The 25,062-nt window shown below is 43.4% G+C and overlaps 1 protein-coding gene across 2 annotated transcripts in view; it reads right to left on the bottom strand.

Moving 5' to 3' along the window:
- The window catches only part of CCDC91 (coiled-coil domain containing 91), a 201,864-nt gene that overhangs the window by 158,336 nt on the left and 18,466 nt on the right, over window positions 1-25,062 (bottom strand). For both annotated transcript variants that reach the window (XM_084811385.1, XM_084811386.1), the window contains exons 2-3: window positions 5,264-5,307; window positions 2,247-2,325 (exon numbers count right to left, since the gene is read on the bottom strand). In XM_084811385.1, the coding sequence (XP_084667511.1) occupies window positions 2,247-2,325; window positions 5,264-5,293 (109 nt within the window). In that variant the 5' untranslated portion in view covers window positions 5,294-5,307. The remainder of the gene's footprint in view (window positions 1-2,246; window positions 2,326-5,263; window positions 5,308-25,062) is intronic.

Raw genomic sequence — 25,062 nt, 5'->3', positions numbered from 1 at the left:
CCCCATCACATATAGTGTGGGAGAGAGGGGGAAATGGCTCATGTGCCATAGAAAAGGATTGTGAAAATGAACAAGAGAGGGATGAATGTTTGAAAGGTAAAGAGCTGACTGTCAGGAGCACCCTAGCAGCCTCTTTCAGTACACTCCAACAGCCAACTCAAGACACAGACGAAAGGATTCTTTTCAAGGCTTTAATCCTTTTACAACTTAATGACTCTTTCAGATGCTAATCACCAGCGACTAAGCAATGAACAGCAGAGTAGCCTATGCTCCGGGTAGGCAGTTGGTCCCCGTTTGAAGGAGAATTACTTGCAGACCCTGAACTTATGGGCTAGGGAGAGATCCTCCCTCTTTCCCTTGGGTCCATGGGACGCGGCCGTTGCTTGCACACCAAATGGGCGCTACGTCTCCTTTCTGCGCCCCCCATCGCTTGTCGCTCCCTGCGTCTGCATCAAGTGTCTAGCAAGCCCCCCTCCCGCACTTTCTCACTGCCAGGGTCACTATCTATGTCAGGAATGCCGGCAGGAGGAATCTCTGCCAGCTGCTGTGCCTGTGTGGGATGAGCTGGCTCCTCTCCCACGGATTGCTGATCCTCCTCAGAATCAGAACTGCTCTGGGGTTTTATCAGCTCAGTTTCTACCCCAACACTGACCATCTGTAGCATGATTGCCCTTTCTCCTGGTCCAAGTGGTTCAAGGTAAATATAAGCGACACAGCTCCATCTTTGAATGACTGAAGGACAAACTAGATGCTATAACTGCAGACATAATTTCCCCCTAGTATATAAATTGTGAGGCCATGACACACACCAGAGCACAGGATCGCTGCGGGGAAGAGGAAGGCTATTAGCAACAGTGAATCAGTGATTCTAATCAGAATCGCTGGGAGGGGGTGTTAAAGCCCTCCCCCCACAAATGCACCTGTTGGGAAATAGGGTGTGTCGGGACAGCCAACCCCACGAACTCTGTATTCCTGCAGAATTGGTCTCCCAACAGCTCACCAAAGAGCTATGTGGTAGGCTTTTGGAACCTGCTTTTGCTGTGAAACAGAGCTTGCAGGGAGTAACCTCTTCATGTGCCCTGTGTGGTGGTGACAGCAGCAACATGGGGGATTGGGAGGGCCAGGGCACCTGGGGCAGGCCAGGGGTTGCCCACCCCTGCATTACACAAAGCAGTCAATTTAACTAGATGAAGAGTCAGTCACATGGAGTTGACGTGCCCAACTGGTACATGCTGATAAGAATCGTTTGCCTTTACTAGACTTAAGATATCAAGTATGATGAATGAAAAGTATGTTGCATGGACATAAAGCCTCACAAAATTTTAACTCTTCCACTTCTTGTGAGTTACCTTTAACAATTAAACAGGTTACATCAAATGGATGCATTTATGCTTTGCATAGGAAAGAATCGAACCTATAAGCTTCCTAAAAGTTGTATCTACTTGGGCTGAAGTGTTGAAGTCATCAACTTCAACAGCACTAAATTGTAGAATTTCGAGAATTGTTACCTTTGGCTTGAGATTTCCCAGACCCACACAAAAATGTTTACGCTACAAGTTGCTTTACAGCAGGGATAGGGAACCTCTGGCTCAGGGGCCAAATTTGGTTCACTAGGGCAGCCCACCTGGCTCACAGCAGGATGCTCAAGGGAGTAGGGGCAGGGGAACAACCGAGCCACTTTTCTATCATCATTCCCAAGTGGGGAAGATGGAGGAGGAGCAAAGCCAGTACCCTAACAGGGGGATGGTTTCATTCCACCTGGGCTTTCCACAGGTAGGAACAGCCTGCATGGAGAGAAGCAGGCACCCCAACTGAGGTGCTGGCTGGAGGGCCTCCAGCCAGCGCTTCCACCAGGGACCTGATGACATCAGGGGGCAGGCCACCACCCCTGATGTCATCCAGCCCATGGGGGAGTCCAGGGGGACAATCCGCCCCCAAAACATTCCTTGCCCCTGCTTTACAGAAACAGAATTGCACAGTAGCACTGCATGGTGACGATGAAAGCAGGAGTTACACATTTACATTTCTTCAAAAATTATACATTCCTCAAAAAGTATACTTCAAAAGGGAAGCACAGTAAGGACACTGTTGAAATGTGGCTATAATATACTTTCAAGGCTCATTCCTATGGTAGCACGTAGACAGCACAAAAGCAGATAGCTCATGGTCATAGTTTGGATTCTCCAATTTGAACTGGTAATATCTGGAGCTCACAAGAATGACTGAAGTTAGCCAGTTCTCTCTACCTGTGGGAAATGCTGCCCAAGGAATAGCAGGAGAAGTAGTCTGTGGTTCACCAGTTCCATCCTTAAAGGTTTCTGCTGCCTGAAAATGTAAGGCATATTGTTAAATACCAAGGCATCGGCTTTCCAATAGTATGTCCTGATAACGTACACATCACTAATACTTTTACAGTGACTTATACTATACTTGTTCAGTTAAAACCTGGTTTTGTCATTCCACTTGAAGTTCTGTGGAAAGTTTTTCCTACATGTGAAAGGAATGCCCTAAATAAAAATAATCCAGCTGTGTGAACTGAAACATTTCCAACTGTGCCTCATCTCATCTGTGTTCTCTAAGCATTCCTAAGCCGAGTCTCCCTATATTTGATTTTGTTGTGTTGATAATTTGGGCAGTGAAGAGAGCAGAATTTCTAGTTCTTTTGGAGCAACTCTAGTATGAGCCGAAATTCTTCATCAGAAATCTTGCCATCTAGAACATGGTCTGAAATTGTGTTTCGCTTCATCTTGGCAAGCACTCGAATCTCATCATATTTTTAAGCCTTGACAGGTGGTGACTGACAAATTTGCCAGCAACACGGAGTAGCCCGCAGACTAGAGCGGCAACTTCCAGGCCCACAACGTCTGGGACCACGATAACAGAAGGCCAACGTCCCATACTGGCAGTGAAGAGGGCTGTATCCACTCATCTACAGCATAACACTGCGATGGTATTTTCTGTATAGAGCAGACAATGCTCCTCATGCTGCTCCTTCAACAGGCTAACCTGCTGCACCCTGTATACATGCACAGTGGGCTCTGCAGTCAGAACAACAGTTTCTGCCATGGGTGAGCTCCCTCGCACCTCTAGGGAGATAATGAACAGCCTTAAAAAGCAGTTCATAGATAAAACAAGTTTAAGAGTTCAGCATATCAACTAAGTTTAAAAAAACACAAAGAAAACGGATCCAGACCTTGCAAGCCACAGCCTTCCCAAATCACCTACCCTTTGTCTGCTATCCCCTCCAGCGACCCTCTGAACAGAGGATCTCCCCTCAATAGGTCTCTCATGCATTGTTGTTTACAGTCCTCCTTCCTAAGTAAGAATCCCCATTCCCTGGGGGCCAACTGACCTACATTCCCAGCCACTGAAAGCCAGGGCTGATCTGGAGTTCACACACAGCCTCCCTTGCTTTTCAAATGAGGCCCTCCAATCAGACTCACTGCAGCAGCAGTTGGGCCTATCGATATAAGGAGGCACGCTTGCGAGGGAGCCAGCGCTCTGAGCGTGAGGAGCCCCGGTGATGAAGCGCCTCAGCTCCAGGGACAAAGTATCGGCAAAAAAGCGAGTTAAGCAACTGTGCGAGTTCAGCAACAGGGCGAGGAAGCCAGGGCAGTGACTCTCTCCTCCCTACCCTGCACTCACAGTAAGTAACTGTAAATAAATAACTATAAATAGCTTCCCCGTCTTCTCCTAGTAACAACTAAGTTTTGTAGGGAAAACACACCCCAATAAAAAAACACTTATGAAGGTAGAAAGCCAGCAGGGGGGTGGGGGCTATCCAGTGAATTGCATTGAGTGCCACATGTATGACAGCCTGCTGGATGGAAGTCGTGGACATGTGCTCGGTGTAATGAGCTCCTGGCTCTCAGGAAACAAGTGCTCTCCCTTGAGGCCAAGGTTGCTGACCTGGAGAAGCTATGAGAGGCAGAGAGGTTGGTGGATGAGACCTTCAGGGACCTTTTAGCTGTGTCCCACTCCCAAGGTGACAGCTCCTCTGCTGTCACGGAGAATGCAGGTCTTGGGGAAGGAGGGAGTCATTCTGAGGAAGATGTAGCAATGAGGTTAGGTCTACTGAGGACTCTAATATCATCAACTGCTACTGTGACCTCTGGAAGACACTATGAGTGCATAAATGCAGACCACCAGGGCATTGACATCAGCACAACACAGAATGCAACCAAGATTAAAGTTGAGGCTGGTGATAACGACGAGAACGGTGCAGAGAACAAAGCTACTGCAGACACCTATGGCAACCATTTCTACATCTCACTAGACTTTGAGCTGCTTGAGAGCCACATGCTATTCTACCAGTCTGCCCTGGAAAACAGACTCAAGTACAAGCTCACCTTTAATTACTACAGCTAAGTCATCAAGACCACAGACAAAACAGCCGCCTACTCTATAGAGAACATCATGCTGGAGTACGACAAGGTCACAAACCGCAAGCTCACGCGGATGATACATAGTTAACAAGTGAAACACCTTGTGATCCTCTGTGATCGGGTTCTTCACCACCACAAGCTGACCATCTGTGGAACATCAACCTAAATGTTCTGGCGCATAGCATGAAGGGCATTCTAATGCGGTTTGAGGATCTGTGGAAGGTAGGGATGAAGCAAAGGAGAGTCGAGATAACAATCGAGGGAATCCCCACCCAGCTGTAAGGCCAGGGTCTGCACTCTGACTAGCAGTGAGTTGAGGCCAGAAAATACTTTGCCAGCAGCTCTGACTGCCATCCCAGGGTCAGCAAGGGGGTGGGCTGTCCCGGGAGCTAGATTTGTTGCTGGATATTTTATTGGCTGGCATGCTTGCTCCCCCACACCACAGCTGCTGTTTAAGAGGAGTAGTTATGGTCAACCCAGGTTTGTGAGAATCTACCTTGAAAGGAGGATAGGATACTTGATCTCTGAACTGAGACACAGAGGTGAACTGTGCAAAAGCGAGGGCAGCTCGATTGATAGGGCTAAGGACCTTTTAAGAAATCTTTTTAAAGTTGTCAGAGCAGAGGACTGAACCGAGGAGGGGCACAGAAAGTAGAAATTTAACCATAGCTGCTATGCCAGACCCTTAGGGCGACTTTTAAATACATACATTAAATAATGATGAATGTTTTATACATGACACCTAATTCTGCTTTCAGAAGAATTTTCAGATGCATGATTTGGATTGCCTGTCCATAGAGTTTTATTTATATAAGGTAAAAAATAAATTAGTTCAGCGCAACCCTCACAAACACACATCACTATTACTAGCTCCATACCTCAAATCCTCCAAAGTCGTCATCATCCATTTTCCAGGAAACACCTAAAGAAAAATAAAAGATATAAATCCATAAGTCTCTTTCCCATTCATAACCCTTTACTTTTAGCTCTGGCAAGTTTAAGATTGGGCAAGTTTTTAGTGAAAGTCCATTGTACGCGCTGTTATGTTCTTTCCTCAGCCTAGAACTAAATAAGTAATAGTACAATGACGGGTATGGAAGAGCTGAGACAAATATCAGAAAAATGTTACTTCCTTGGAAATTTCCAATTTCCTCAGTACATTTTGATCCAGACTTTAATAATAATGCTTAGTATTACTACTCTGTAGGATTTGTACCACGAGGGACATATGTCTGGATAGAACAAGATATGAGATCAGCTGCCTTGAGCATCTTCAGAATTGTTGCTCTTTGACAGAACTATCAGCCCTGAAACATATTAGATCACTCTAGTTTTGAACACATTTTGATTTGTGTTGGAAAGGTGGTAAAATAAAAGTGATTCGACCCACCACACACACACACATACACACACACACACACACACCGTGCTGGGCATCCTGTGAATAGGTAATTTTAGAAACAAATCATGATCTTGGGAGAAAGTATTTCTCTAGATCCTAAAATATTTCTATCTCCTGAATGGGAAAATAGCTAACAAAGGTGTCAAATGTGCAGGGCCACCCCCGCAACATCATTCGGTTCCCAGCCAGATTCACTGTGCGTGCCCAACATCTCCTCCCATTGGGGACAGAATGTGAAACAGGCCAAGGTGTCCAGCCTAGATTTGCTCATCCGGCGCTTGCAGGAGCGCTTGCATTTGCTAACAGGTCTTGTTATCTCCAGGCAAAGGTTCCTCTCCTCACCTCCTCCCAAAGCCTCAGCAGCCCCCAGGTAAGGGGCCTACAGAGGGAGCCAAAGCTTCCGCAGGCTGGATAGGCACACGTGCTGGGAGTTGCCTGCCCATTCTTTACATCACAGAAATTGAAATCAGCAAGGAAAAAGGTTGATTTAAATCACTGATTTAAATCACGTTTCCCATTGAAACTTTTTCATACGTTTCTGGAACAATGGTGACCACTAAGCCATATTTATTTACAACTAACAGACTATTATTTACATTGTTTTATTCTTACAAGCAGGTTTTGCATCTCTTTGTCTCACTAAACACATTTTGCATCTGTTCCTTTCCCCCTCCCCTATACTGGGAATGTCTTTAAGGTATTTCTAATTAGGATCTTCCTTATCACTAGTACCCATGACAGTTTGAGGTTAACAGCAGGCCTGTGCATCGCTTTGGTGTGGAATCCGAATACTGAAGCGAACTGGGGTGCTCCAGTGAGATCCGAAACAAATCAGACCAGCTCCGAGGCGGTCCAAAGCAAAATGGGTCACCACAAAGAGACTTGGTCCACCCTGGAGATTCCAAGGTGGGAAGCGGAGAAGAGGAGGAGGAGGAGGGAGGAAGCTTTGGCGAATCACTATCTTGGCACCTCTAAATTAAGAGGTCAAAGCCCACGGCCGGGGCAATACACCTGCTTAGAGACTTTCATCTTTTTTGTTAGTCTTTTTGCCAGTGTAAGTGTCAAAGATCAGCCCGGAGTGGGGGGGCCTTGTGTACTCAGGGAAGTATGACGCTGAGGGGATGACAGCCCCAATACTGGAGCTGGCTCCTGTGTGGGAGGCAGATTGCGTGAGGGCAAGATTGGTGGATTTGCCATATCTTTAGGCTCGATAGATTCCAGCACCCATTTCTAAAGTGTGGTTTTCAGCCGATCTGACCTGTTTCTTCTCATTTGCTTCGAGAAGGCTTTACAATGAGGACAAGCCTCAATGACATGCCTTTCACCAAGGCAGAACAGGAAGAGAGACTGCCCGTCCGAAGACAGCAGTTCTGCCCCGCAGCGGGTGCACTTTCGTAAGGGGGTTCTGAGGGCCATGATCACCCGTGAGGGTGATCATGAAAGTCATGAAAAAATTAAAGAAACTAAAATATAAGGAGACAGAAATACTTTATAGTAAGAAAGAAGAAAACATCAGTTTTCTATCAAAAAACGCTTTGACATAGCGAAACGACAAGACAGCTTTCCCTACGAGGCGCACGCCATGGCAGTTGAAATAGAACTGAAGGAAAAAGTGGGAACCAGCTAGGGACATGTGCACTGGGATGGTGGGAGAGGGCTTCCCACCAAATCATCCTCAGCTATAGAAGCTTCGTGAACTGAGGCTCTGCACAGGTGCAGAGCCCATCTGTGTGATGCACAGAGACCACAAAGAACAATGATGCTTTTGTTGTTTGCCTTCACAAGCAAATTCCCTAGAGCAGGGATGTGGACCTCCGGATGTTGTTGGACAACAACTCCCATTGGCCATGCTGGCCAGGGCTGAAGGGAGTTACAGTACATCACCATCTGGATGCCATGGGTTTCTGACTCCTGACCCAGAGCAAGATTTAAAATACATGGTAAATTGCAAATGAAAGTGTCTTGTCCTACAACGTTGGCCTAGCATTTCTCTCACCAAATATTTTCTAGTTACATTACATAAGATTTGTTGCATGGCTGAGTTGCTGCCACTGCCCTTTTTTGGATTTGTTGTATAACCATGTCTGGGGATATGGCAACCCTAGTTAGCTATAAATCTAACCGTGGCAACATATCACTGCTGTTTGAACATTTCAACCATCTGTATGGATGAACTTGATCGTATGCGTCTTCAGTCACAGGAACAAATCTACTACACAATCAAAAAGAGAAAGTCACACCTGAGCAGGAAGTGAATATATGGCCTAACATATTTCACCCCCAAAATCTGTAGAGGTACAGGAAAATGTCCTACGAATTAAGTTGTGTTGGCATGATCATGAACAGGAATTAGTCCAACAAAGAAGCACCAACCTATTTTGACCATCTAATTAGATGAAACTGGCATGGCAAACACTTCTGAAGTTACATAAAATGTGCATTTCCAAGATCTCTACAGAACACAAAGATCTGCCTAAGGCAGTAATTTCCAAAACTTCTTATTGTCAAGGAAGCCTTTCTACCCTGGTTTATCTGCCAAGAAATGCCAGGGCATCAGTCCTGAGGCCTTGTGTTATTACTAGGGATTCCAGGGTGTATTTTAAGGTACAGTCTCAATTTCAGTGGGGGCAACAATCACGCTGGATGGCCTATATAAACTCAGAACACATTTAAAATGTGCCCAACAATCCCCTGTAGCTCTGCATTGCTTTGCAAGGCAAGGCAAGGCAGATGGATATGCTGTTCGTCCAGGGAAGCTTACTGATCTTCTAATGAAGGAATACAGTTTAAAGGTCCCTGGGCTCATGCAGCTAATGAACATATAATATCAATATGAATACATGCTAATATCATCCCACTTGCTAGAATACAAAAAAGTAATAAGCGGCATGGGACTCAAATTATACCAAAAGCTACCAGAAACCTCTGTTTAACCCAATGGGACCTGCAACAAAATGTTGCAATGTGGATGGCCCTGTTCAGGGTTCTACCCAGCTTCACCCTCATTGGGCTATTTCGCAGCTTCCCCTTAGGGTATTTTTCTCCCTAAACATTTTTTGTACTTGTGCAAGCCTTGGGGTTCCCCCAACCCTGCGGATTCTTCCCTGTGAGCATGAATGGTGCATTTTGGCTACGGAAGTGCTAGAATTTACAGCATTTCTGCACTGCCCACCAACAAAACGTTCTCTGGGTAGTTCATGAATAAGCAGTAAAGGATAGAACTCTGTTGTATTATCTAACATGCTATACATAAATAAGACCCTAGCTTAGAATGCTGCCCAGTATTGTACCAGTTTTGTCAATATACCCAGGGCAGTAGCTTCAGAAGCCTCCTAAAATAGTTTAAGACGACAGACTAATTCACAATCTGGAAGGTCTAGCAAACCACTTCTAGTTCAGTTTGGTGGGGGAAACGTTTGAGCCCACAGTGCAGTTTTTGTTTTTTGTAAGGAAGAACATGAGAAGAATGTGTGTGGATACTGATGAGATGATGGGGGCGGAGGGAAGAGGCAGAAAAGCTCAGAACACAAAGGGCTCTTCCTCTCTGAGGACTTGCCCCATTTTTCCAAAGGAATAATTGGACATTCTGGTTTGTTTTTAAAAACGCTGTTATGTAGTATTTCCTCTTTCAGAATGATGAGTGAAATAATTTATAGAGTGGTGTTTAAAAATAACATTGTTATAGCCAAGTTATACTGCCGCAAAACTCAAAAGATTCAAAAGGAGTAATATTAGTGACAATAGCATTTGTCCAGGTTACTAAACAAAACTCTTAAGATTGAACCAGGAGCCTGCCAAGCATAATGTTCAAATAACAATTACAACTATTTTGTTGTTCAGTCATTAAGTCGTGTCCGACTCTTCGTGACCCCATGGACCATAGCACGCCAGGCCTTCCTGTCCTGCGCTCTCTCCCGGAGCGTGCTCAAGTCCATATTCATTGCATCAGTGATGCTATCTAGCCATCTCATCCTCTGCCATCCCCTTCTCCTTTTCCCTTCAATCTTTCCCAGCATCAGGGTCTTTTCCAGGGAGTTTTCTCTTCGCATTTGGTGGCCAAAATATTTGAGCTTCAGCTTCAGTATCTGTCCTTCCAATGAGCACTCAGGGTGGATTTCCTTTAGGACTGACTGACTGGACCTCCTTGCAGTCCAGGGGACTCGTAAGAGTCTTCTCCAGCACCACAGTTCGAAAGCATTGATTCTTCGGCGCTCAGCCTTCCTTATAGTCTAGCCCTCACAGCCATACATTACTACTGGGAAAACCATAGCTTTGATTATACGAACCTTTGTCGGCAAGCTGATGTCTCTGCTTCTTACTATGCTGTCTAGGTCTGCCATAGCTTTCCTCCCAAGGAGCAAGCGTCTTCTAATTTCCTGGCTACACTCACCATCTGCGGTGATCTTGGAGCCCAAGAAAATAAAATCTGTCACTGCTTCCATTTCTTCCCCTTCTATATGCCAGGAAGTGATGGGGCCAGATGCCATGATCTTTGTTTTTTTAACACTGAGTTTCAAACCAGCTTTTGCACTCTCCACTTTCACCCTCAACAAGAGGCTCTTGAGATCCTCTTAGCTTTCTGCCATTAGGGTGGTATTGTCTGCGTATCTGAGGTTGTTGATAATTCTCGCAGCAATCTTAATTCCGACCTGTGATTCACCCAACCCAGCGTTTCTCATGATGTACTCTGCATATAAGTTAAATAAGCAGGGCGGCAATATGCAGCCTTGTCGTACTCTTTTCCCAATTTGGAACCCATCAGTTGTTCCATGTCCGGTTCTTCCTGTGGCTTCTTGACCCTCGTATAGGTTTCTCAGGAGACAGGTAAGGTGGTCTGGTACTCTCATCTCCTTAAGAATTTGCCACGGTCTGTTGTGATCCACACAATCAAAGGCTTCAGCGTAGTCAATGAAGCAGAAATAGACGTTTTTCTGGAATTCTCTTGCTTTCTCCATGATCCAGCGAATGTTGGCGATTTGATCTCTAGTTCCTCTGCCTCTTCGGAAGCCAGCTTGTACTTCCAGTAGTTCTCGGTTCGCATACTGCTGAAGCCTAGCTTGTAGGATTTTGAGCATAACCTTGCTCTCATGTGAAACGAGCGCAATTGTATGGTAGTTTCAACACTCTTTGGCATTGCCCTTCTTTGGAATTGGAATGTAAACTGACCTTTTCCAGTCTTGTGGCCACTGCTGAGTGTTCCACATTTGTTGGCATATTGAGTACAGCACTTTAACAGCATCATCTTTTAGGATCTTAAATAGCTCAGCTGGAATACTGTCATCTCCGCTAGCTTTGTTGTTACTAATGCTTCCTAAGGCCCACTTGACTTCACTCTCGAGGATGTCCAGCTCAAGTTCAGTGACCACACTATCATGGCTATCAGGGACATTCAGATCTTTCCTGTATAGTTCTTCTGCGTATTCTTTCCACCTCTTCTTAATCTCATCTGCTTCTGTTAGGTCCCTGCCTTCTTTGTCCTTTATCATGCCCGTCTTTGCACAAAGCCTTCCCTTGAGATCTCCAAGTTTCTTGAAAAGATCTCTAGTCTTTCCCATTCTATTGTTTTCCTCGATTTCTTTGCATTGTTCATTTAAGAAGGCCTTCTTGTCTCTCCTTGCTATTCTCTGGAACTCTGCATTCAGTTGGATATATCTTCCCCTTTCTCCCTTGCTGTTCGCTTCCCATCTTTCCTCAGCTACTTGTAAAGCCTCATCAGACAGCCACTTTGTTTTCTTGCATTTCTTTTTCTTTGGGATGAATTGAGTTGCTGCCTCCTGAACAATGTTACGGACCTCCGTCCATAGTTCCTCAGGCACTCTGTCTATCCGGTCTAATCCCTGAAATCTATTCCTCACCTCCACTGTATATTCATCAGGGATATGATTTAGGTCATACCTGAATGGTTTAGTGGTTTTCCCTACGTTCTTCAATTTCAGCCGAAATTTTGCAAGAAGCAGCTCATGAGCTGAGCCACAGTCAGCTCCAGGTCTTGTTTTTACTGACAGTATAGAGCTTCTCCATCTTTGGCTGCAAAGGACATAATCAATCGGATTTCGATATTGACCATCTGGTGATGTCCCTGTGTAGAGTCGCCTCTTGTGCTGTTGGAAAAGAGTGTTTCCTATGATCAGCGTGTTCTCTTGGCAAAACTCTATTAGCCTTTGTCCTGCTTCATTCTGTACACCAAGGCCATGCTTGCCTGTCATCCTGGTGATTTCTTGACTTCCTACTTTAGCATTCCAATCCCCTATGATGAAGAGGACATCTTTTTTTGGTGTTAGTTCTACAAGGTGTTGTAGGTCTTCATAGAACCAATCAACCTCAGCTTCTTCGGCCTCAGTGGTTGGGGCATAGACTTGAATTACTGTGACGTTGAATGGTTTGCCCTGGATTCGTACTGAGATCATTCTGTCGTTTTTGAGATTGTACCCCAGTACTGCTTTTCCCACCCTTTTGTTGACTATGAGTGCTACTCCATTTCTTCTACGGGATTCTTGCCCACAGTAGTAGATATAATGGTCACCTGAATTAAATTCGCCCATGCTTGTACACTTTAGTTCACTGATTCCCAAGATGTCGATGTTCAATCTTGCCATCTCATGTTTGACCACCTCCAGCTTACCTTGATTCGTTGATCTGACATTCCAGGTTCCTAAACAATATTGTTCTTTACAGCATCGGATTTTCTTTTTACCACCAGACACATCCACAGCTCAGTGTCCTTTCGGCTTTGGCCCAGCCGCTTCACTCTTTCTGGCGCTACTTGGAAATACCCTCTGCTCTTCCCCAGTAGTATATTGGACACCTTCCAACCTGAGGGGCTAATCTCCCGGCGTCATCTCTTTTAGCCTTGTGATACGTTCCATGGGGTTTTCTTGGCAAGAATACTGGAGTGGGTTGCCATTTCCTTCTCCAGTGGACCACATTTTGTCAGAACTCTCCGCCATGACTTGTCCGTCTTGGGTGGCCCTGCACAGCATAGCTTATGGCTTCACTGAGTTATGCAAGCCCCTTCACCACAACAAGGCAGTGATCCATGAAGGGGAATTACAAATATATCCAGCATTAAAGGTGGAGATAGAGTGAAAGATGCTGTGCTCTAAAGTACTAAGTATATTTTTGCCAGTTAGAAAAAAATACACCAAACGAAAGTTAAAAATGGAAACCATTGTATTACAACAATTTAACATCTGGGCTTAAAAGGAGGATGTAGATCTCAGCAGTAGGTATAGGAGAATCAATTTATTTTAATTGAAAAGACTCAAAAAATCCTAATTCCGGACGATTTCCAGTGAAGAGAAATAGTGACCAGCTGCACTTAGCATTATGCCTCTTTTAATGGCTTTATATTTGTATTCTTTAGCAATGTTTTTAGTTCTAATCTTTAAATTTTAAAGCTGTGTTTGTTACATGTTTCTAAGCCTTGAGGCTTCGAGATTATAAGGGACTGGGGGGGATTTTTTTTTATCTACCTCTCCCTTTTCTGGTTATTGTAGTAGCTGGATGATGTCTATTTTTTACCTCCATGAAGCGTTGAAGCCTACATGCTAGGGAAGCTCTGGAGTAAAAACAGGTAACGACGATTTGGAAAGTTGAGAGTTGAAAGTGCTTTATTCTTTTGACTGATGTTCTGGTTGATGTCTGACTTTTTTTTGTGCAAACTGTTAGGAGTGATTTATCTCTGGAGTTTATCTACTTTGGTCAGTGGACTTCCACTACTGCACAGCATTGGATTGTTTATCCTAGTAGCTCTACATACTAGTCACCATTTGTTTTGTTGATGAAGAAAAGATGCTGAAGGCAAGAGTCTACCTCTCCAAGAGAGGGGAAGTCCCGAGCCTGCTTGAAACAGCCAAGAACTGACCCGCGGTAAGTAACTGTAAAGAAGTCCCAACACAAGAAAAGGGACTACATGGTTTCCCCCCCCCCACTTACTTACTATCGAACAATAGGTTTACTCCGCTCCTGAATTTGATAGAAGACTAGCAGGAGGTGAATTCGGGGAGAAGCAAGATAATCTACAAGCAGCGAAACCTGATAGCACTTTTGCTCCTTCTCTTGCTACTGATACATCTCTGGTATCTACCTCCTTGGAAGTCCCATCTTAACAGTGCTTCTTGATAAGGCAGCAAACAGAGCAGATCTTCATGAAATTAAGGAAGATCCAGGACACCTTGTCAAATCTGGGTGAAGAAGTGAAGGGCTTCTTTGGGGATATAGGAGGGATAGGGAGACTAAGTCAAGTAATAGCAACCGCTAGCAAACATCTAAGAATTCCATGCTTTCTATGTCTCCTGTGGGCTCTAAGACATCGGCTAATATTAAGGAATGTGAAAGGGCAAGTAAAAAGAGTGGGAGTTTTGTTGAATAAGGGAGGTGATGAGGAGAATGGACAAATGTGTTTCAAGAAAGATGATCTAGGATTTATTGTTTTTCCAACTGTTAATGGTTTGTTTCCAGAATGGTGATATAAGCCACAAATTGCTTATCACTTGACAGCTATTCTGGGGCCCAGGAATAGAATTATGCCTTATGATATCAGGAGTGTGGATATTTTGCCTTACTCTGGGTATGCTCAGAGGGTAGTTATACACTTTAAAAAGGAGGCCTTTTTGCAGAATATCCTGGAGAAAAAGAAAAAAATGGTTTTAATAACATAGCGTGCAAGAGAATTTTTATACCGTTAACTGTTAAACCGTTTATTCTAATGGTAAACTAGCCCAATATGGCCAATGTGGCAGCTGTGGCAGGATTAATAAGTAGAAAGTATACCGGAACTAGCAAGGATACTGTCTTATTAGGGGATCAGCAACAAAAAGATTCATTTCCACAAGCACACTGGCTTTTCTCTGATAATGAGGAATACGGACTGTTGGAGACTTTTAAAGATCTTCCAGCTATAGATCAGGATGATATATTGAATAGACTTCAAAAGCTATATTCCGTTCTGTGTGAAGTCATGCTGTCATTACCCCATCCCCCCAAAAAAGTCCTGAAAAGGCTGTAGGGAGGAAGATATCATGTAGTGCCCAGATTGAAAGTTGGAATAAATATAGTTTTGGAATTAAATGAATTGGCCTCACCACAGAAACTGGTAGTAGAGGGAAGGTTAAAGGAGACAGTGGGATCTTCTTTGTTCAATGGGATGGGCTCGATATATAAGGGTGAGCTCCAGTTGTGTGAACATGATGTTTAAAATGATGGGAGACAATAACTCTGGAGAGGTGAAGTTTATTTCACTAAATGTAAAAGGATTGGGAAATCCAGTTAAACGAGGAAGAATAGAGGCATTGTTGAAAAAGCTTAAATCATATGTAGCGTTTCTTCAGGAAACACGTAAAAAAACCCAACATCATAATTTATTGAAAAAATGTTTTCAGTTTTGTGCCCCAGGAACATCTAAGTCAAGAGGGATTTCAATAGTGGTAGCGAAGCATTGTCCATTCTTGCACTTGGCAGTAATGTGTAACCCAAGTGGTAGGTTTATTTTTGTCTGTCGGCAGCTTCAGGGGAAATATGTAACCCTGGGTTCATTCAACTGTCCAAATGTAGGGCACAGCGCTTTCTTTGAAGGTGTGTTAGCCCAACTGAAGTTATTCAGAAAGGGAGAAATAAGATTGGTAGGAGATTTGAAGGAAGTTATGGAGGCAGCCTGGGACAGGAGTGGCCATATCTCTAAGCCCAACTCAACTCCATCACAGATGCACAACCTGCTAGACTTGGTTGATACTTGGAGGAATGGTCATCCAGGGGAAAAAGATTGTACATTCTATTCAGCCAGACATCATACCTATGCTAGGCTGGATTACATCTTTGTCTCACAGGAATTATGGCCGATGGTTACACAAACCAAGATTGATCCAATCACAACCTCAGATCATGCTCCTGTTCATATTAAGCTTAACACACTGGGTCCACTGAGGGGATCCTTTACATGGCAATTTGACTCAAATCTGTTCATACATACAGAAGTGGTGGATAGAATTGACCCAGAACTGGTGGCTTTTTCAGGTGGATCAGGTGGATCAACAGTTGGCTACAGAATCGGACTCAAAGAGTGCTTATCAATGGGATCTTCTCAAACTGGGGAGAGGTAACGAGTGGGGTACCGCAGGGCTCAGTCCTGGGCCCAGTGCTCTTCAACATTTTTATGAATGACTTGGAGGAGGAGGTGCAGGGAATGCTGATCAAAGTTGCAGATGACTCAAAATTGGGCTGGATAGCTAATACCCTGGAAAACAGAAACAGAATTCAAAGTGATCTTGATAGACTGGAGCACTGGGCTGAAAACAACAGAATGACATTTCATAGGGATAAATGCCAAGTTCTGCACCTAGGAAAAAGAAACCAAATGCACAGTTACAAGATGGGTGATACTTGGCTCAACAATACTACAAGCGAAAGAATCTTAGAATTGCTGTAGATCACAAGCTGAAGATGAGCCAACCATGTGATGTGGCTGCAAAAAAGGCAAATGCTATTTTGGGCTGCATTAATAGAAGCATAGCTTCCAAATCACGTGAAGTACTAGTTCCCCTCTCCTCAGCACTGCTTAGGCCTCATCTGGAGTACTGTGTCCAGTTCTGGGCGCCACACTTTAAGAAGGATGCAGACAAGCTGGAGAGGGTTCAGAGGAGGGCAACAAAGATGATCAGGGGACTGGAAACAAAGCCCTATGAGGAGAGACTAAAAGAACTGGGCATGTTTAGCCTTGAGAAGACTGAGGGGAGATAGAGAGCGCTCTTCAAGTACTTGAAAGGTTGTCACAGAGAGGAAGGCCAGGATCCCTTCTTGATCATCCCAGAATGCAGGACACGGAATCATGGGCTCAAGTGACAGGAAGCCAGATTCCGGCTGAACATCAGCAAAAACCTCGTGACTGTTAGAGCAGTACGACAATGGAACCCATTCCCTAGGGAGGTAGTGGACTCCCACACTGGAGGCATTCAAGATGAAGCTGGATAGCCACCTGTCAGGGATGCTTTGACTTAGATTCCTGCACTGAGCAGGGGACTGGACTTGATGGTCTTATAGGTCCCTTCCAACCCTACTATTCTATGATGCTATGATTCTAATAATAAGCTCTCCACTACATTCCTTTCACTCGTTGCCTTTAGGGCCTTTGATAGGGTTGAATGGAGTTTCCTTAAACAGCTATTGGCGAGATTAGATGTCGGGAACAATTTTTCGCACCATTTTGAGATTTATTCTGCATCAGAAGCAGTGGTACAAACAAATGGTATGGACTCTCATCTCTTCCCATTAGAATGTGGGACTAGGTAGGGCTGCCCACTTGCACCCCTATGTTTTGTAACTGTAATGGAAGTATTAACCAATACTTTGAGAGCTAATCCTAATTTCCAGGGGGTGAATATTCAAGGTCAATCTCATCTTTTAGGTCTTTTTGCTGATGTTATCTTGGTTATATTAGACTCCAGTAATAGCCATCCCAGATCTTAAAGCCATTCTTGCCAACGTTTCACCAAGTGGCCAGCATAGACATTAATTATTCCTAGTCCAAAATGTTATGTTTGAATACACCTTTGGAAATACAGCTTAAATTGAAATATAGTGCAGGGCTGCAACTCCAGTCAGTATGCCTCAAGTATTTAGGGGTATTTAGAACAAAATACCTAAAGCAGGTTTGTAAAAATAATTACTCTCCTTTATTACAGGAAATACGATCCCAGTTACTGTCATGGCGCAAATTAAAATGTACCTGGTTGGGAACAGTAGCAGCTTTAAAAATGTCAGTTATCCCAACATTTTTGTTTTTATTTCAACCTTTTCCAATATGCTTACCTCAACTATGTATTCAAAATTGGCAAAGAATGTTAGAAGCTTTTGCCCATGCAAGTAAGCCAAGCAGATTAAGTAAATCTAATTGTTATAGAAGATCATGTGACAGGAGATTAGGTTTCCCCAACCTCAGACTCTACTACCATACAGCACATCTGGGCCAATTACTGCGGATAATCCGCGGTGAGGTTAAAATCCCATGGGTGGAGATGGAGTTGGTGACCCAGCCTCCTCCATCAAGAGGTTTCCCGTCTCTTCCCATTCGTTGTACAATGACTGCAAAGCTGCATAATCCATTTGTTAAAACGTCTATGTCAGTCTGGTCAATGTGGGTTAAGAAACTGGCTCCCCTCCCCTTCCCCCTGCTACCAATTCTCAATCATAGTTTCCATCATAGTGACAAATATAAACAGTAATGTGGTTGGGAATCCACAGGTATATACCGGATTACAGATCTGGTGGTGGCTATTTACTGAAGGGGAATTGCTCAACCACCTGGAGGAGATTCGCCCCTCTTGGCTTCAAAAATTCCAGACAGTGTCCCTCTCTAGACGTGTAGTTGCTAATGGGAGGCTTCCGGTACCCTGACAGAATTTGAAGGACTGTGTGTTCAATCAGGGGAGTTATGGAAGGGGTCCTATCAAAATTATACTCTTTGATGCTTCGCTCCACCACACGGGACTTCTGTGGTTTAAAATCTGTTTGGGAGGCAGATTTGGTATCTTCAATATCAGATGCAAGTTGGAAAGCACTGTGGTCACAGTTCTCACCCTGCATCATTTCTGCCAGGCACAGAGAGAATGCAATTAAAGGTGTCCATAGATGGTACTATACCCCACTTAGATTACATCGTATGTACTCTACTTTATCTCCTAACTGTTGACAAAGTTGTAACACTGTAGGCTCGTGGATGCACATGTGGTGGGAATGCTCCAGGGTCTAAGTGTTCTGGTCTCAGATTTGTGGAATAATCTCAAGACATTATATCTCAACCTGTTAGTCCTGACCCACTACTTGCTTTAATATCCATTTATGACGATTTTAGTAGAAAAATAATCTAAAAGGACTTGTTAAACGTCTTGTTAGCAGTGGCCCGTAGAGAAATTACTCAGCATTGGAAGTCGACTGCGGGTTTTATTTTACAAGGTTGGCTAACAAAGACTTGGCAAATACCTCTGGCAGAGCGTCTGATGCATCATAGCAGACTTCTTCGAGGACTTAGCAAAAGGGACTGTTTTACTGAAATTTGGTTTCCCTTCTTTGTGTTTGTGAATAGAGGTATTCCTCAATACACGCCCCCGGAGACCCAAAAGTCCTTTTGGGGGGATTTAGTTTATTGAATTTGTTGGTATCGTAGAATATCTTTAAATTCCAAAGCTGAAATTTGATTATTTTCTGTGAATGTGCATTGTATTTATATTTTTATGTGATGGGTTTATAATAGCTTGTGTAAATTTTTAAAGTAAAAATAAATAATTTTTTAAAATCCTAATTCCAATAAGGTAATTAGCAACTGGCAAACAAAACTGGTATTAGCATTTCACAATTACGTAAACTTTAATTGGCAATGAGCCCCACTGACATCAATGTTTAACTAAACATTTATAGGAACAAGCTGTATGTGTCACAGTAACTGTTGAGATAATTAGCTATGCTGAACCCGTATTTATTTTATTTTTTGTTCCATCATATTCATAATACATTCGTAAACATACTAGCATTTTTTTTAGTTTTTCTCTAATCAGTCTCTGAATTATCCGTGGTTTCTGATTTTCCATTCATTTTCACAGAATATGAAACACTAACTACTAAATTTTAAGTTTCCTGTGAAATATTTTGAATTTTGGTGTTTAATTCTAAACAGCCAGGTAGCATTTTCCTCTTCTTCTGAACCAGGGGTGTACAACATTTTTGGCCCTGAGGACCGCATGTGATGCTGGCTCAGGGGCTACACACAGGCACACACAGACATGTATACACGCATCCCAGCGGTCCAGACCCAGATCGCTATTTCTGCACTGATAACAGTTGCTGAACAAGAGTCACCTGTGTGAGGATCTCAGGAGGAGGGACAAATGGGGGGGGTTGACAGAGGCAGGGGATCAGGACCCCCACGGGGGGGGGCACTGTAAAAGCCTTGGGAGCTGGATGTGGCCCCTGCACCACAGGTTGGGCACCCCTGGTCTATACTCTTATACAGAATGATTTTCATCAGTCATTTGGCTGAGCTAAAGCAGGGAGTACTTCTGTAAAAAGCTGACACCCACCTCTCAACAAAAACACATCCCCTCCATTTCAGCAATGGTTTGAGGGATCGCAACGCAAAATGAAAATGTCCATCTGTTCAGAGTTATAGCAGAAAGCATTGCCCTCATTATACTATGGCATTATGTAAGCAAATCTGGTTAAGAATGTTGTTCCGTGACCTTGTCGCACAGCCTATGTGATCCCCAACTGGCTGGATCATATTGTCAGCACTTAAGTTAGGGGGTTGGGGGGGGGGGTTGGTTCTAATGATGACAAAGAAGCTGCCAACCAACGAGAAAGGCACCAACAAGAACTAGCTAGCACAATAAAAGTAAGATTGCGAGCATTTTCGGCCTGCAGAATGATAATTGCTAATGTTGAAATTGTTTACACAAAAAGATTCAGTGCAGTCCTATCTGTAATCTTTCAAGAAATAGCTTGAAGCTCAATTCTCAGCTATATGGATCTAGGGACAATTATTTCTTTGTGTTCCACTACAAAAAAAAAAAACTTCCAAAAGTGTTGCAGAATTTTGAGTGAGTGACCATAATATGAAACCTAAATCAAAGAGAACAATGAACATTTCTCAGTGTTAAGTTATACTCACTGTTCCATTGTTTGAGCTTTGTGACTTGTACACATGGCAAAATAATCACATTTCTTGGGCTGGAATATGAAGACAGTTATTGCAAGAGCCACTTGTATTAGGGGCCGAAATGTCACCATTTTCAGTTAACAATAACAAATATTCCAGAAGTAGAATAAATCTTCCAAATAGCTTGAACAAAAACTGTGCACGTCATGTTTGTTGCCATCAAACAACCATGACATCAGCACATCAGCAGAAACAAGACATCAGCACAATCTTGAAAAAAAGCTTCCATTTCCTTAAACTCAACAAAGCAGAATTGTCCTTCTAGTAAGGATCAAGCTACTGCTATCAGCCAACCATTTCATGAGTGGAGCAGGTCACAGATCCTATTGGAGACTGATGCCTCTAAATCCAGTATAAAATGCATGTATTGAAATCTGAAATTCACACCTTGTATAGAAGCCAGCAGGATAAACCTGCTCTAGAAAAGCAAATAATTATTAAACTGCAGACTGTTATACAACATGCCTACTCCATATTCCAGTTGTATGGACAATTCCATCTGTAAAAAAAAAATGAGGACTAACAGATTTTGTAGAGGCATTGGCATACCCTCCTGAGATTTCAGAACAATAGAGTTGATCTTTCACCTTCCCAATCTTAGTTCAGAATCATTCTGGAATGGGGCTTTTCCCAGCACAAGGGCACCATCTTGTGGACACACAAGTTCACTGGGAGACTGATGTCTCCAGAACCTATGGAGTTGGAAAGAAGGAATTTCCCGCTGTCTTTAGAAAGTCGCGGAATCACCAAGAAAATGTTTATTTTCTGGTCATTCAGAATGAAGATGTTTCCTTTCATAGTGAAGAGTGGTCTTTTCAGGTCATGCACCCCTGCTAAAGAATTGTGGACCTTCAACTCAGATGGGAAAGTCAAGCTCTACACACCCAATATGAGCGTAGGTGTTGATCAATTTTCTTTTAATTGATGGGTTTCTTTCTTAATGAAGAATGTGTAGAGGTCATTTGCCAGACATCAGGATTGTGTAGCTTTCTTCTTTTGATGAGATGATCTTTCTTTAGTGTCTTTCATGAAGAAGCATCAATAGTAGCCTAATGCAGGGGTTGGCAACCTAATGCCCTCCAGATATTATGGACTACAACTCCCAGAATCCCTAACCATTGGCTTTGGTGGTGGGGTTTATCGGAGTTGTAGTCTAATCCACCTGGAGGGCATGAGGTTGCCTGACCCTGGCCTAATGGATACTTTTAGGCATCACATCTGGTCACTTATTTTATGACAAATTTAGATTACAACAATCTAGAAAACCTTGATGTCTTCAATAATTTTAGTCCAGTCTACGTTCAGTACAAATGTAGAAAACTAGTATTAGCAAACTAGCACATGGGTACAGTACTATAGAAGTAATTTCTTATTGTGCCATTATGCTAGAACTAGAAATGTTGTATTATTTGATACTGATTTCTGCATTAGTTTTTTTATTATATTGTGGGCTTCACACACACAAAAATTATTTTAATCTAAGAGAAATATCTTCAATATATTTGTAACAGAACTTGGAAATAGAAAAGTTGGACAGGAAAAAAAAAAACTTCCCAAAACTTCAAATCAGTTTCCAAATAAAGGCAAATGTCTCAGAATTAAACAGTGAGTGAAGCAGTGATCCAGCCTTGGCTACAGTTATGATCCTAAGAGAAATCTTGAAATATGTAGAACATCTTAAACACAATAGAAATATACGTGAGACACAAACAGTCATCAAGAAGCCAGATTCCAGCTGAACATCAGGAATAACCTCCTGACTGTTAGAGAAATTTGACAATGGAACCAATTCCCTCGGGAGGTGGTGGGCTTTCCCACACTGGAGGCATTCAAGGCGAGGCTGGACAGCCATCTGTCAGGGATGCTCTGACTTGGACTCCTGCATTGAGCAGGGGGTTGGACTCGATGGACTTGTAGGCCCCTTCCGAACCTACTATTCTATGATTCTAAGCAATTGGTGCTGGGTGAAGTAAGGAGTCTACAAGGTAAAATTATTTCCACAAGACACACAGGCCACATTTGTACGAACATGGGGGCAAAAGTACGCATTGGCGGTTCTTTCCCCACCCCCATGAGCACTGGTTGCACGACTGTGATTTACATGATTACCTGCAATGCAGCACAGGTTGCCGTGTCGTCCAAACCCAGTGCGCAGCGGGGGGGGGGTGCTCCTCAACCACCTCAAATTCCCTACCACAAGTCGTGGGTTGCAGGGTGGGTAAGAAGCCACTCCCGCCACACTGCACACTGGGTTTGGATGACACAGCACCCCACGCCGCATCGTAATTATGTAAATCGCAATCATGCAACCAGCACACAAGGGGGCGGGGAAAGAACCCACATTGCATTCTTGCACCCCCGCGATCTTCTGAACCTGGTCACACGCATACCCCAAGCATTCACATATAAATTAATTTAAAAATTCAAGCTGACAGCCAGGTATATCATTATCTTAAGCATAAGGAAATTCAGGCACATCCTAGGAAGGCATATGATCTACAGACCTTTACAAGAGTAGAGAATAAATCAGATTTGCAATTAGGCATTTCTCCAATCAGGAAGGGTAAGTAAAATTACCTCCAGGTGACCTGGAGAATAGCCCTGCTGAGATATTAGAAGAAAAAAGGAGAAAGCCACAAGGTTCTACTTTCAGAAATCTACTTCTTCAAGATTAGAAGGGGAAACCAAGGGAACACAAACTGTCGGCCCTCTTGAATACAAGGCTGTGCCATAGAGCTTCCTTCCCACCCTTTCCAGTTGAAAAAAAAGTGAGAGCACCATGCCCGATGTCCCCTCCCAGAGGCTGAGCATGGCAGGCTCCTCTGCAGAAAGCACAGTAGGGTGGGCAACCATCTTCTGAATAATAATTTTCAAGTGCAGGGGTGTTGTTAAGATGTGACAGAAGCATGAACTGTATTACACTGGGCATTGTATATCTCCAGGAAAGCAGATTAACAACTTAAGAACAAACACAGTCAAGGAGTCTTGGTTTCTACAGCATTATCTCTAAGCTGCCAAGAACACTCATCTCATCACATAATCAGTGCAGCTAACTAGAAGAATGTTCTGTACAAAAAAGAGTGCTTGAAGAACAATCAACGGGCCACCCATGAGCTGTGAGAGACATCAGCAGCAGCTCCAGTGGTCTCCCCCCTTACTCGACTGGCAGCAACATCTGAAGCAGAGGGAGAGATGAGAAGCAAGGCCAATTTATAGGTGCTGCTGAAAGACCAGCTCCGTTTGGCTCCTCCTCTCCCTGAACTGTGTCCCTTCCAGCTGATCATCGTAAGAACTACTATGCAGCTTTAAGAACTGGGATTGGGTTTTCTTGTTTTCCCCTTCCCTGCTCATCTCTTTTTCTTTTGTGTCATGTCTTTTAGATTGTAAGCCTGACAACAGGGACTGTCTTTTTATTATCGCATGTAAGCTGCTCTGACTTTTTGGCTAAAGAGTGGGGTAAAAAAGTAAGTGAACAAAAACCTGGTACTTTCCACTTAGAAAATTGAATACTTTCTCAGCTATGTACAGTTTTGCCAATTCTGAGAGTTTGATTTTCCCCACACCATTGCAGATACAAACCTTTCTCCCTCCTTCACTGCAAGTCATAAAATGTCTCAACTGGCTTCATCCTACACTGTATGTCCTCTCCTACAAAAGATCTTGCTATAATTATTGCGTTCATGTGCTTTGGCCAAAAGGTTTTCTCAGAGGTCAATTAACTGATTCAATGAGCTCAGCTCCCACAAGCTGCACAGAATTCATGCTGATTGCTATTCAGGGCCAGCCCTACCATTAGGTGGAGTGAGGCAGACACCTCAGGCAGCACATTTTGGGTGTCATGAAACGGAAGCTCATTGTTGGTTATTTGTTGCATTTTTTTACTGCAAAGCATGGGAAAGGAGCTTCTAAGATTTTTTCCCCCAGGTGCCAAAAGAACTTGACCAGCTTTGAATACTATGCACCTTAACCGGGGGCAGGGGGGGGGGATTATTTACTGTTCTGCCTCGGGCAGTGAAATGTCTTGGCTAGCTCTCTGGGCGAGGGTCCTAGCCATGGGTAACATGCTGATGTCTATTGCTGTTAATAGGGTTTTGCTGTTTTAGCATGTTTTACTATCTTTTCGTTGTTAGTTTTGTTTTTACTTTTCTTAAGATTTTGTTTATACTTAGGCTGCCTTGAGTTTGATTTTATCATAGAAAGTTGGGATATGTCCAAATATAGGAGTGCTGTCCTCTTCAGCCACAAGGGGAAAAGTCCTGTGATTATTTTTTATTTTTAGAAATTTCTGCTTCCTCCCCCTTCCTCCCCCACAAAGTGTACTGATTTCACTTCAAGAAGTTGCCCTTTAAAAAAGCAGGGTTGGGGAGAGAAGAGTCATACATGCTCCACTTTATAAGACTAACTCATTCAGAAATCTAGTTGTCCATCATCATCATTTGGAATGGGAGACAAAGATAATGAAATTCAATTGTACACATTGTTGCTTTTATTTTATTTTTTTAGTATGTGGTTCTGTAACTCAAAACTAATGGAGGAACACGGGCTGGATTAATAAGAACTGCACAGTAGTCCCT

The sequence above is a fragment of the Heloderma suspectum genome, chromosome 7 (assembly GCF_057233095.1).
Source record: "Heloderma suspectum isolate Gila_16-S chromosome 7, 16-S_ref, whole genome shotgun sequence".
NCBI classification, from domain to species: Eukaryota; Metazoa; Chordata; class Lepidosauria; order Squamata; family Helodermatidae; genus Heloderma; species Heloderma suspectum.
The sequence above is the reverse complement of the archived record's forward strand: the minus strand, read 5'-3'. Positions and strand labels throughout refer to the sequence as shown.